The sequence below is a fragment of the Aythya fuligula genome, chromosome Z, assembly GCF_009819795.1.
Source record: "Aythya fuligula isolate bAytFul2 chromosome Z, bAytFul2.pri, whole genome shotgun sequence".
Classification (NCBI taxonomy): domain Eukaryota; kingdom Metazoa; phylum Chordata; class Aves; order Anseriformes; family Anatidae; genus Aythya; species Aythya fuligula.
The window spans coordinates 29372415-29384541 of NC_045593.1; the positions used below are offsets into that span (position 1 = coordinate 29372415).

General features: G+C 35.5%; 1 protein-coding gene across 1 annotated transcript in view; it reads right to left on the minus strand.

Annotated features, from left to right (window-relative positions):
- Positions 1-334: 334 nt before the first annotated feature.
- LOC116500545 (histone-arginine methyltransferase CARM1-like) overlaps positions 335-12127 on the minus strand; it is a 68994-nt gene continuing 57201 nt past the window's right edge. The window contains exons 7-13 of the mRNA XM_032205627.1: positions 11941-12031; positions 8698-8779; positions 6898-6983; positions 5300-5389; positions 3457-3594; positions 1652-1741; positions 335-486 (exon numbers count right to left, since the gene is read on the minus strand). Coding sequence (XP_032061518.1) covers positions 477-486; positions 1652-1741; positions 3457-3594; positions 5300-5389; positions 6898-6983; positions 8698-8779; positions 11941-12031 — 587 coding nt within the window. The 3' untranslated portion in view covers positions 335-476. The remainder of the gene's footprint in view (positions 487-1651; positions 1742-3456; positions 3595-5299; positions 5390-6897; positions 6984-8697; positions 8780-11940; positions 12032-12127) is intronic.

Here is a 12127-nt window from a genome sequence, read left to right on the forward strand (position 1 = left end):
GTCACCATCCCTGGAAGTCTTTAAAAGACGTTTAGATGTAGAGCTTAGGGATATGGTTTAGTGGGGACTGTTAGTGTTAGGTCAGAGGTTAGACTCGATGATCTTGAGGTCTCTTCCAACCTAGAAATTCTGTGATTCTGTGATTCTTTGAAATTCTGTTTTCTATTCTATTTCTAATTCTATTCTGGAATAAAGTTGTAAATGTCATAAATGTAATAAAAGTCATAATTGTGAGTGCAAGCTAAATTTCAGTTAAAAAACCACACACACACACACACACAAAATAAAAAAAAATACTCCCTTATTATGCCAATCACTTTTTTATTATTGTTATTATTACATACATGTACAGTTACAGATTGATTTTACATGAAGACCAGTAGGTGTATTAGGTACTGAACAGATTTCACTGTTGTTGGCTGCTCAGCTTGGTGAGAATCTCATTTTTGTTTTCATGTGCCGTATTATACTATGTTCTAGTCATATCTAAAATGGATGAAAAAATAAGATATTTATAATAAAATACATAGTTCTTTGACACCTGACGGAATTAGCTAAATTAAAAAAGTAAATAAATTCTAATACAGCTTTTCTTACTTTACTCTGAAGAAAAAAACTATTGACAGCTTTATAATATTTAATATGGGTTTTTATGAAATTGGAAGTATTGTAAACACAACACTCAGACAATGCATGGCAGAGAGGTCTCATTGGAATAAAAATGTGTGCTTGGAATAAAACTTTGTGCTGTTACTGTATTAAATACAGTGTGTTTTCAAATTTATATTGTAACTTTTCATCTATATCTGCAGCTGTGCCACAGGTGTAAAATGCTGCCAAATCCACAAACAGCTTATTTTACAAAGGCAGTGACTTTTTATCTGCTTATATGTATACCAGTTCAGGCCACCGGTTTACAGAAATAAGTCTACTCTAGTTTATTTTTGCCCTATGCTATAGAATTTGTATGGAGTTTTTCCGAGTGAGCCAAAAATGGTACAGAAATAAGTATTTGAATCAGGCGTATTCTGAGGCAGTGATGTAGAAAAGCATTGGGCTGTTTGTGTCAGCTACGTACTTCCTTCCCCCTTGAAGAAGTTGTAGAAGCTTTCGCCTGAAATCTAAATCAAGTGTTTCCCACCATGCGTGACAATTTGCATGTCCTAGTCTAAAATACAGGTTATACGTTATTTTTTTTAAACCTTATGAATGCTTTTAAAGTTATGTTTATAAAAAAGCACTTATTTATGTTGACAAATAAGCACTTTTCTTTGGGGAAGTCTGTCACTGCTTTTTCAACTCTTCATCTGAAAAACTCAGTTATGGGAAGGCAGGGACAAAATGAAGAACGATCAGTAAACAAACAAGCAAACAAAACTATAATGAAGACTCACATGGGAAACCCTGTGTTTTCTATTTTTCTATGTGTTTTTCTATTTTCTATGCAGCCTAAATAGAATAATGATTATATAAATAACTACTGCTAACACAAAACAAAAATACACTCACACCTGTAGAAATTAAATAAATCACAAGTTCAAAAACTTTTTTTATATAGTAAGTGTGTTTTGCTTTCTGTCACACAAGATCTGATAACTCTACTTTGATTCATTAAATACAATGTTGTATTTTAGTCAAATGCATTTCTTACCTAAAAAATGGATTCTTTAAATCAAGAGTGTTACCAGATTTAAATCCTGTCTGGTCCACCATAGCCACAATGTGAATATCGTAACTTTGTCTGCATCAGAAATACAAGTATAAAAGGAGATAATGGAAATAAATTATAGTTAAAACTGTAATATCTTATGTGAAAAATATCAGTGTAGTCGCTCTCTGAATAATTACCATTTAGTATTACAATCAAACAAAATTACCACTTAGTATTACAATACATTTATTTATCAGTGCCAGGGCATGATTTTTTAACCATATCTAAAGAAGAATAATTTATAAGACGCGTAACTGGTATTTAGTGTTTGCATATGAAAAAACACTATCATTTTACATTATGGTATTCAGTAGTGAAAGTTCTTTTTCTCTCTCTCAAACAGAAATACTATAAATTTCTAAATTAGCTGAGTAAGTCTTCATGATCAAAAATATCTTATTGGCCAAACACCATTAGGTTTAGTCTTTTTATAATCCCAGGTTTCATCTGAAAAGATATTCTTCACATACCTTTTTGCAAGAAACCAAATTTCTGAAATGTAAACAGGAGTGACTGAGCAATGGAGAACATACAAAAAGGCTGAAGCTGACCAAAGCTTCTCTTACACAGAACTGCAAGTGCAGAATTACATAAAGATGATATCTTGATTCTAGAAGCAAATTAGCTTTGTAGTGGGTTTTAGCTCTGTGCTAAACTTGGTTTAACTGCTCATTCTAAATCTGGCAAGGTCAGTAGTGCAGGTGTCTCTGAGCCATGCTCAATTGTAGATATGCCTTACATATTGACATGTTTACAGCAGTGGCTGTGTGATCATTTTGTGGCATACAGTGTTTCTTTTGTATATTAAAATACTGAATAATTTACTTTTGAAAGAAGCATATGAAGACCTGTATTTGTTATTTGTTCCATGAGGAGTTCCTAACCAGATGTTGGCATTTGCCAAATGTCACATAAAGCATTAGTTACTTGCATGACTGAAGAGCCTTTGAATATTTCCTTTTGCCCACTACCCCCCTTTTTTTGGCGGAGGCGGGGAAGGAGATTCACCTTTCTGTATAGAGAAGGTTTTGGTTTGTTTTCTATTAAACCCACATATATATGTAAACAAACCAGGCTGCAACTTGTATGGTACAGGCTCTTGACAATAATTTTCAAAGCTAAGTATTTGAGTGGAGTTTCCAAATGTGATTGATAGCAGAAGCAGAAGAGAAGCACTCTGGTGAGGAAATATGCCCTTCCAAAAGCAGTCATTGTCATTAGACTCAGTGGAAGGACTAAGAGCATGTGAAAGCACTATTAAAGAGGGCAGCTTGACTATAGGATTTTTTTTTCCCCTCAGAATTACAAAATATCGTGGATTGGAAATCAACCCCACTTCTGCCTATCTCTGCATGGAACTTGGTGGGAGCTGAGGGATTATGTCAGGGCTTCAGGCAAACAACTAGGCTGATGACTTAGACATAACGCTAACTGAAAAAAAGGTGTGGAAAATGATTGGACATGACCTAAGAAAACTGTTGTGTGTGATAAGAGAGCTGGCAAAAGTTACAGGTAGCATTGTGAGGGACAGCAAAATTTCACAGGTGTTCGTGGAGGAATTATGTGAGAAAGAACATTACACATGAGACCTTTTGGTGAGTAGAGTCTTGCAAGGCCAACAGTGCTTATGTGGATTTATCAGTTGGATTGATAATAAACATGAGTACAAGCGTGCTGAAAATTAACTGTTATTGCTTGTGTACCTCTAACACTTCAAAATCTGCTTAGGAAGCTTTTACACTTACTGTTTATTTGCAACAAACAAGATGGTGCCTGAGAGAGTTTCCCCTTCTTTAGCAAAGAGTGGCGTCTGAAGAAGGCAGCGTACCTGATACCAGTGAGTGAGAGGTTCTGTTGGTGCAGTTGACAACCAAACAGTTACCCTAAAACAGAAGAGAGGAACTATGTAGAATGGACTCACCAATCTTCTTTCAGAAATGATTATGTGTATGTGGCTTTTCATAACTGCTCATAATGAAGTTTAAACTCTCGTACAGTCAATGGGGCAAGCAATTCTATGGAATCACTCTGTAGTGAGGAAATAGTGAGGAATTTGTCTGGAAATTAATACATTAGGCCTTAATTTCTTTCTTAGCTCATGCTGTGCACATCAACACAAGACCTGGGGACCAATTATGCAGATTAAAAAAGAGACTCTTCAGACTCCTATTCTCTCTTCTTTCTATGCTCCCAGGACAGGAAATACTGATTTTTCTCCCATTTCACCACTTAGATCGTAGAATCTTAGAATGGTTTGAGTTGAAAGGGTTTCAATTAAAGATTATCTAGTTCCAGCTCCCCTGATGTGGGCATGGACACCTTCTACTGGACCTGGTTGCTCAAAGCCCCATCCAAATTGCCTTTAAACAATTCCAGGGATGGGGCATCCACAGCTTCTCTGAGTAACCCGTTCCAGTGCTTTACCACCCTCTGAGTGAAGGATTTCTTCCTAATACAAATCTACCCTCTAAGAAATTACAGGAAAGAAAGGTTTCTCCTGAACATGGCAGTAGAATTCTCTGCAATGGTAGTTTTATCCTTAAGAACACTACCCAAGAAGCTTCTGTATCTAGTTTTCTCTTGGAAAACATATTACAACAATTTTCCTGAAAGGTCTTGTAGGTGTATAGAAAAGCATAACACGTGTCCTAGTGTTGTGAGTTTGATCCACTGAGATTTCAGATAGTAAGGCAAAGAACTTCTAGAGTTCTACCAACATGAAAGAGGTGCTGTTTAATCAATTTTCTACTGCAAAATCGAGGCCTTCTGAGCTAAGGATTTCAGTTAGTTCCTGTAAGTCTGCTATTTTGTCTATTGTTTTACGTCATGTGGAGTTTTTAGAGTTTCTTTTAGGATTAAAACTGTTACTATCAGTTGTTAAAATAAATATAAATGCCATATCATTTTTCTCTTTTAATGGATATACTATTCTGAATTCTTGTAAAACCTTATTTCAAAGGCTAATAAAGGGCATTTATCAACACAAATAGATGAAAGTGTATTTTAAAATATTTTGAAAAAAAAAATACCTCATCTAAAACTAGACCTATTTAACTGGAATATCAATAAATCTTATCTAAAAGCTAAATATAGTTAACAGAAATCTATATACTGACTACCTAAGTTTAGCTAATTTTCCCCTACTTCCTATACCAGTTCTCCACATTTTGAAATAAGTACCTGGTGCTGCAATGAAAATTTTTCCCAAGCCTGGTGAAATTCTCTACATTTCCATTCTGTCAATTGCAACTTGCAATCAGCTCTTGTTTTTGCCCACAAACAAGACCAGCACAAATAAGAAAAAACACCTCGTATTTGAATGCTGCTTCTTTACTTACAATGTAAAATATAACATAATATATAATATTATGCAGAAACAGATGTATGGAACAGTATAAATACATGCATTATGACCCTCAACAAAATCACTACCATCTGAGTCTTGCTGCTCCGAGTTACCATATTTCTTGTTACCTCTAGAAGGCATTATCTTAAAATAACAAAGGGCATGGGTAATTACATTATAAACCAGCTCTGCAACAGATAAACTTCTAATTATGGCACACATTGTATGAAAGAAGTACTCACAGTGACCCTACAAATGCCACATCAAACCAGAAGGCCAGGCCATGTATTAGTCCAGACTGCATCATTTGGAAAACGAACGGGATTTCCACTCTATAGGAGGAAAAAAAACAAAAACAAAAACAAAAACAAACAAACAAAATCAAAAACAAAAAACAAACAAACAAAACAAACAAACAAAATGAAAATCAGAATGCTGCAAAAGTAATTTCAAAAAAAAACAAAAAGTACGGGAAACAAAAATCCATCAGAAATATGTTAGTGAAACCTACCCTATATTAATTTATATATTGCCATTCTTAATCAGTTTATGTCTCAATTTTCCACATATTAAAAAAAAAAAAAAGTTCTTTTTCTCTATATCAATAGAACTAACCAATGGCACTGATTTGGCCTTATTTGCCCATAGAATCAAACATGTCAGTATGTATGTGTTACTGCATCATTTGTTACATCACTGCAGGATGTTACAAATACAGCAGTTCAGTCTTTCCAATGGAAAAAAATCTTATTCCCACTGAGGGATTTGAATTTAGTTTTGAACAGTAAAATGCTCCACTACAAATTTAACAAACAGGTCTACTACTGGAATCAAAAGCTAAAAACTGAGCTACCCAAACAAGAGCTGGAACATTTTCACTTCCAAAAGAAGTATTACTGGCTATGCAGTTTTAGCCAAATCTCACTCACTGTTGCAGAAACATATAAAAACTAGCATTCAGATAGAACTTATTAGTCCTCCTGAGAACGACTGAAATAAGTCAACACTAGCCAGCTGAAACTGGAAAGCAGATCTCCAGCTGTCTTCCCCTCTCACAACAATTCCTTTCCTTCACTAGACCATGCAATTAGTTAGGAGTCAGGTTGAGAAATAAGCAGTTCAGAGTTTCAAAGACAGTATATGATATCTTCCTCTGATGACGATGTCTTGCAAGTACTTGTAGTACTCCCTCAAGTTCTCCCATAAGATACATTTTATTTCTCTAAGGTACCAAGGACGAAGCTTCTCTCTATAACTCTTGGACACAATGAATGTAGGTCATTGCAAATATAAGACCTTCCAAGGAAAGATTTGAAGGATCTCTGGAGGGAAGAAAAGAGGTGCAACTGGCCCCTCTTACGCAATAAATGTAGTAAAAAAAAAAAAAAAAAAAAAAAAAAAAGAAAAAGAAACACTCAAACAAACAAACCAAAACCAACAGAAAACATACACAAAAGTGGCTTGTGATGACCATCTTACCCAGAATATTTGAGGTCTTTTAGGATGTCTAGCTGGAAAAACAACTACCTTGCCACTGTATCCTAACAGACAAAGCTTGGCAGCAAACTGACTTCTAGAGTCCAGTTTATCCCTTTCAGTAAGAATCTTCTAAACTTCTTTACTGTTTCACAGACTCACAGACTTCTCTGCTAACAGTAGACAAACCATCCTGCAGATGAATGTTCTGGTACATTACCAGAGGTGTACTAACCATCTTGGCATGCCACCTTCCCTCCTCCACACCCACCACTAATCAAAACTTTCTCTGTCTCCCATCATTAACCATCAAAAGCCAATCACAAAAAGGAAAAAAAAAAGTAGGTTGCTGGTGTCTGCTAACCTACGCAAATCTTCCTCTACAGCTTCTTTGAAGTTAATGGTGTACTTCACTGTCTGGGCCATCAGAATTCTCATGTCAAAAGTATCCTAATGGGGGAGAGAGGAGATGAGGAAAGGTAATATGTATTACCATTCAGTTTTGTCAGCATATACTTGTTAAACAGCATATATCTGTTAAACAAAATGGGAAGAAGACACAAATCAAACTTCACCCCAATAAACCCATTGTAAATATATTTTTATTTTTTTTAAAATTTATTTTAATTGGCCCTGGAAACACTGTTAGATGTGAAAACTCCATATCATCATCAGAATTCAATATACTAGATATCTTATGTTAGCTATTTGATAGCAAAGAATGTTTTATTAAGCCAGAAACAAAACCAAAAAAAAAAAAAAAAAAAAAATCTGTCCCTACATTGATTAGATAACTTATAAAAATGCTGTGATTTTTTTTTTGTTCTTATTTTTTATTTTATTAAAGCACACAGTTTGATGTGTTCTTATGCACCACATAGTTGGATAAACCAAACTAAGAGACTACGACAAGACTTGAAAATTCAATAGTGAAGTATAGGAAGCAAAATTAATGCAGACTGCCTTCTAGAAACATGTTAAGAGCAGATAGTCAGCAAATGGAACATTTCCCTACATTTTTCTTTCTTCAGTCACATGCACTAACCCTTATTTTAACCATTACTGTTCACAACCAAGTAAACAACTTGACAAGTAAAGCAAAGCCTTAACATAAATGCTTATATCATATCCTGCTGAATGAGAATTGAAAAATATCTATAGAATAAGAGGAAACCAAAGAGATAAATGATTATTTTAAAGAAAAAACAATTTAACAAAGCTTTTATTGATACATAATTTTATGATCTTCAAGGGAAGAAAATGCCAAAAGCCAATCATCAATTCATATGGGATGGAAAGATGTACTTCAATCCTACAGATTACTCCATTCTCTAATTGAAAGCTAAAGAACCAGCACTGAGATGACCATGCTATATAATCAAAGATATGGCTGAAATCTATGAATACAAATGAGAGAGTTTTCTTATTTCACACAGTAAAAGCAAGAGAGTGCAAAAGATGGCAGCAGTAGGCTGATTATCTTTCCAGATTCCTTCATGCAACAGCAGTTATACCTCTATCATTACTTAAACTAGTTAGCATAAATCCAGCCCAAATTTGCTGCAGTCAGATTTCTGAGAGAAGACCTTTACATTGTGCCTACACTAAAGCATTAAACCAGGCTGTGGTGGTGGGGTAACTCTTTTGATTTGTGGGTGTTTTTCTTTGTTAGACAGCTCAAAGAAAGAGAGCATTAGGGGCTAGATACAAGTTACCCATGAAGAAAGTACATTTAAATAATTTAAAAGGTTGTTTCATAATGCAGAAATGTTTTTGTTTGGACACTTCCTATTTTGGTTTAATTTGTGGATCAGAGAAAGGAAGGGAAAATCCAAGGTCAAGTTACTTGTTTAAGAGAATGAAAACTGAAGGAAACTAGTTGCATGTTAGGAAAACAGATGTGTTCACATGCTGTGGTTCCCTAATGCATGCATATCTAGACCTGTTACTTACAGCAAAACCAGGAATATCACATACAGTTGTTAACCTCTCGCAGCAGCTCTGTTCACAGTTCTCACAGAGTGTGTTGCTGGCTCTTTATTCAGCAGCCACAGAGCTCTGTTAAACAGGGAGTCTATGGTACATATAGGATTTTGTGGAGAGAATAAGGTAGGAATAAGAGAGGGGAAAATGTAAGAAGTAACCCCCAGACAAACAAACCTACCACAATAGGTTGTCTGAAATACTCTTCCACAGCTGCACTGCGTAGACTGGACAAATTAATCCCATAAAAGCACTCTTGGTACCTAGAAACAGTAACACATTTTAAAATTTTTAGTGGAAAAATGTTTTTTTGGGCTCCAACCAGACCCAGGAAGAGTAACTGTAAACAGCAGGTGAACTACAGCTGGCCACATCTTTCCCTTTTTCCATTTTGCCGAGACAAAATAGCAGCCCTCCTCAGTTTATTTTCCCTATGATACAGGCCTTCTAGCCAGCACAGTTAGGTGACCTGACCCCCTCAAGTGGACATTATGTAGACATTTCACACTTCATTACTGAAAAACAAACAAACAAAAACAAAAACAGAAACAAAAACAAAACAAAAAACAACAACAACAACAACAAAAAAGACACCCCCCCCCCCATGGAAACAAAAGAACAGGAATTAGACTGTCAGTTAGGCAGTCTTAAACTACTTTTGCAAACTTGATCTATTCCAGAAATGGGGGTGGACCTCATGCAGATAAAAGTGGTGCTCAGTTTGCCTATATTACAGGTCCAGTCCCTTTTACTGATATAAAAGGGGAAAATAAAGACCATCTGATACCAACTGAAAAGAGGAAACAAACAAACAAAATCCTATTTTTATCTTACAAATTTTTGCAAACGTTCATTTAATGTACATACAGGCTACTCCCAGTGTGAACTTTGAAATTAAAATGTACGTGTCTGCAGAAATCATACCAGACCCTGGGTCTAATCAACTCACTGAAAATTTTAACAGGTATCTTTAACCCCAGATAACATAAACAAAATGGGATAGAAAGGGGAAACAGCAAGAGAGCTCAATTTCTTGTGATGGAAGTGTCATAAAACTATGGCAAACCTTCTTCCGAGTCTTCGGAAACACATAAAAGGGAAACCTTGAAAGTCTGTTCTCATGGTTAAAACATCATACAATTCCTAAGCTATCATCACTTTTTCAAAGTGGATGAGGAAGTCTACACTAATCTGGCAACACCCATTTAACACTGATAAATTCTACATTCTGTGCTAATTGCATAAATGGGAAATGCTTAGGTAACTACAGCTGATAAAGTATCTTTAAGGAAGGAACTCAAATAAGCACAACAGCAGAAATCACCTGACACCAACTGCAAGTGATCTTTTATCCATATGTTTGCTGCACTTTGTAATTGAGTTGCATATTTATTACTGATGAAAACCAGACAAAATGCATGTTATTTTTAACCCCTTTTATATTTATGCTTTGTATCTTTCTATCTTGGCAAGATTTTTCATAACAAAAATAGCAGTCTGCTCTTCTATGGTAGACTATATACATGTATTATAACACTTCTAAGAATGATTAATGGTAAATACAAATTAAAACACAACTCTGAAGGACAACAGTAAGCCAACCTACAGGCCTGAAGAGGAACAACCTACTTACGTCATAATTTTTATTACAATAATTGCAATAATTCTAAGAGTATGAGAAATATGTAACCTTTCCTTTGTACAGTAAACAGGCTAAGCTATCTGCTGCACCTAGCATTAAATCACACACTATGATTTTTCAGTATTATTTTGAAGATTTTTCCAAGGTCCTGGTGCCTTTACCACAGGCAATTTCAAGCTGCAAATCCAGATATTTCTTTCAGTCTTTTGGCAACTATTATCATCCAGTTGGTCCCAAAAACGCATCCAGTCTTTAAGACACAGGGATATGCAGTTAGCTATATAAGAAATCATTTGTTAGACAAAAATACATCTTCTGTTCCAGGTAATAAAACTGGACAATGAATTGAGGCTGTATTTTGAAGACTGGAGTTCACAGCTTACAAAACTTCCAGGCTGTCAACAACTGGTTCCTGACAGTACACTTCAAACACCCAAGAAAGCCCAGAAAGTGCTGTCTGAAGTAGGACTTTTATAGTTTGGGATCTAGCAACATTCCCAGTCTTTTTAATGTTAAGAACATGAATGTCCTAAAGTGGTGCTGAAGCAGAACTGCTGCACTCTTACTCAAAAAATGTTGATCCCACATTTGCTTGAAGACATTAGAAGCACTAATATTTTGGTCTGTAGAGCACTCACTGGGCATATATCCATCCAAAACTATAACCATATGGGATGACAGAAGGATAGATAGAAGGACTGATAATGTAGTCCTCTGCATAGAGAACATTTCAAGACAGCTATAAATTATATTATGAGTGCACAAACTAGGAATATATCAAACAGAACCTGATATAAAAGGCGTATCACTACAGGTAATTGTGTCACACTTCTGTGATTAATTTGGTTGATCCATTCTCATCAAAAATCAAATGGAGGTAATGCAAAGATCTATCAAAAATGAGAGACATCCTTCTGCAAAGATGGGTGAAGGAGAGACTGCAATACTTTGTGATTTAGATACCAACCTGAATGCTCTCACAATTATGAAGTATTACTACAGCTTGTGATAATAATGATAAAAACATTGTTGGTGTGAAGAGAAAGTAGTTACTAGGGAAGACTTGAGTGATCCGTTTTCCCCCTTTCTCAGAAAGTCTTGCAGTAGTTGACAGATAATTCATCTGATTAAATGCAGAATACTGGAGATGCTTAGAAGGCAACTGGAGTTTTGCTGAAATGTTATTATTTTCCTCATAAGAATATCACTGCTAATGTTTTCCCCTATATACGGCATAGTGACAGCTCAACAGTGGAGAGTTGCAGTGGGACATTTCAAGGGAAAAAAGAGTGCAACTGCTTGTTGAAGCTGAAAGAAAAATTCAGGTGGACAAAGTAACTACCAAACTGGAAATTGCTCAGGACACAGGAGTTAATATTTGTTCTCTGTGATGACACCCAAGGAGTTGTTGCCATGCTCAAACAGCTGAGATTTGAAGAAATAAAATAATCACCATCTACAGCATACTCTACTCTGGTATAGCAAAGGAAATACCAACAACTGATTTACAGACAACTGTTTCTCACAATAGATGCTCCATAGAGTTAATTTCTTTTTCAAGAAGAGACTCAGACAGCTCTAGCACTTTCTGAAAGATCTCCCAGGTTTGCACAATAAACAGTATGGCTCTACTTCAGAGAAGTAATGAAGGAAAATATAAAAGTATTCTCTTCCAATACTGACAGATACTATGCACCCCTTTAGGCTGAATCAAATAACTGATTGATTTTTTAACCTCTACTGAACCCTGGGTGATAAACAAAAAACATAAATAACCATTACCAAAAATTGGCTCTGGAGTAGTGTTCTGTGTACAGCTGCTCATCAGAAAAAGGAGCCAAATGAATTTCACTAAACGTTGGAAACATCATTCCTAGTAAACAAAAGACAAAATAAAGTAGCAAGGCATACTCCCACAGGCAACTCTATAGGAATGTCTTAACTACTTAAAACCAGTTCAAATATCTTA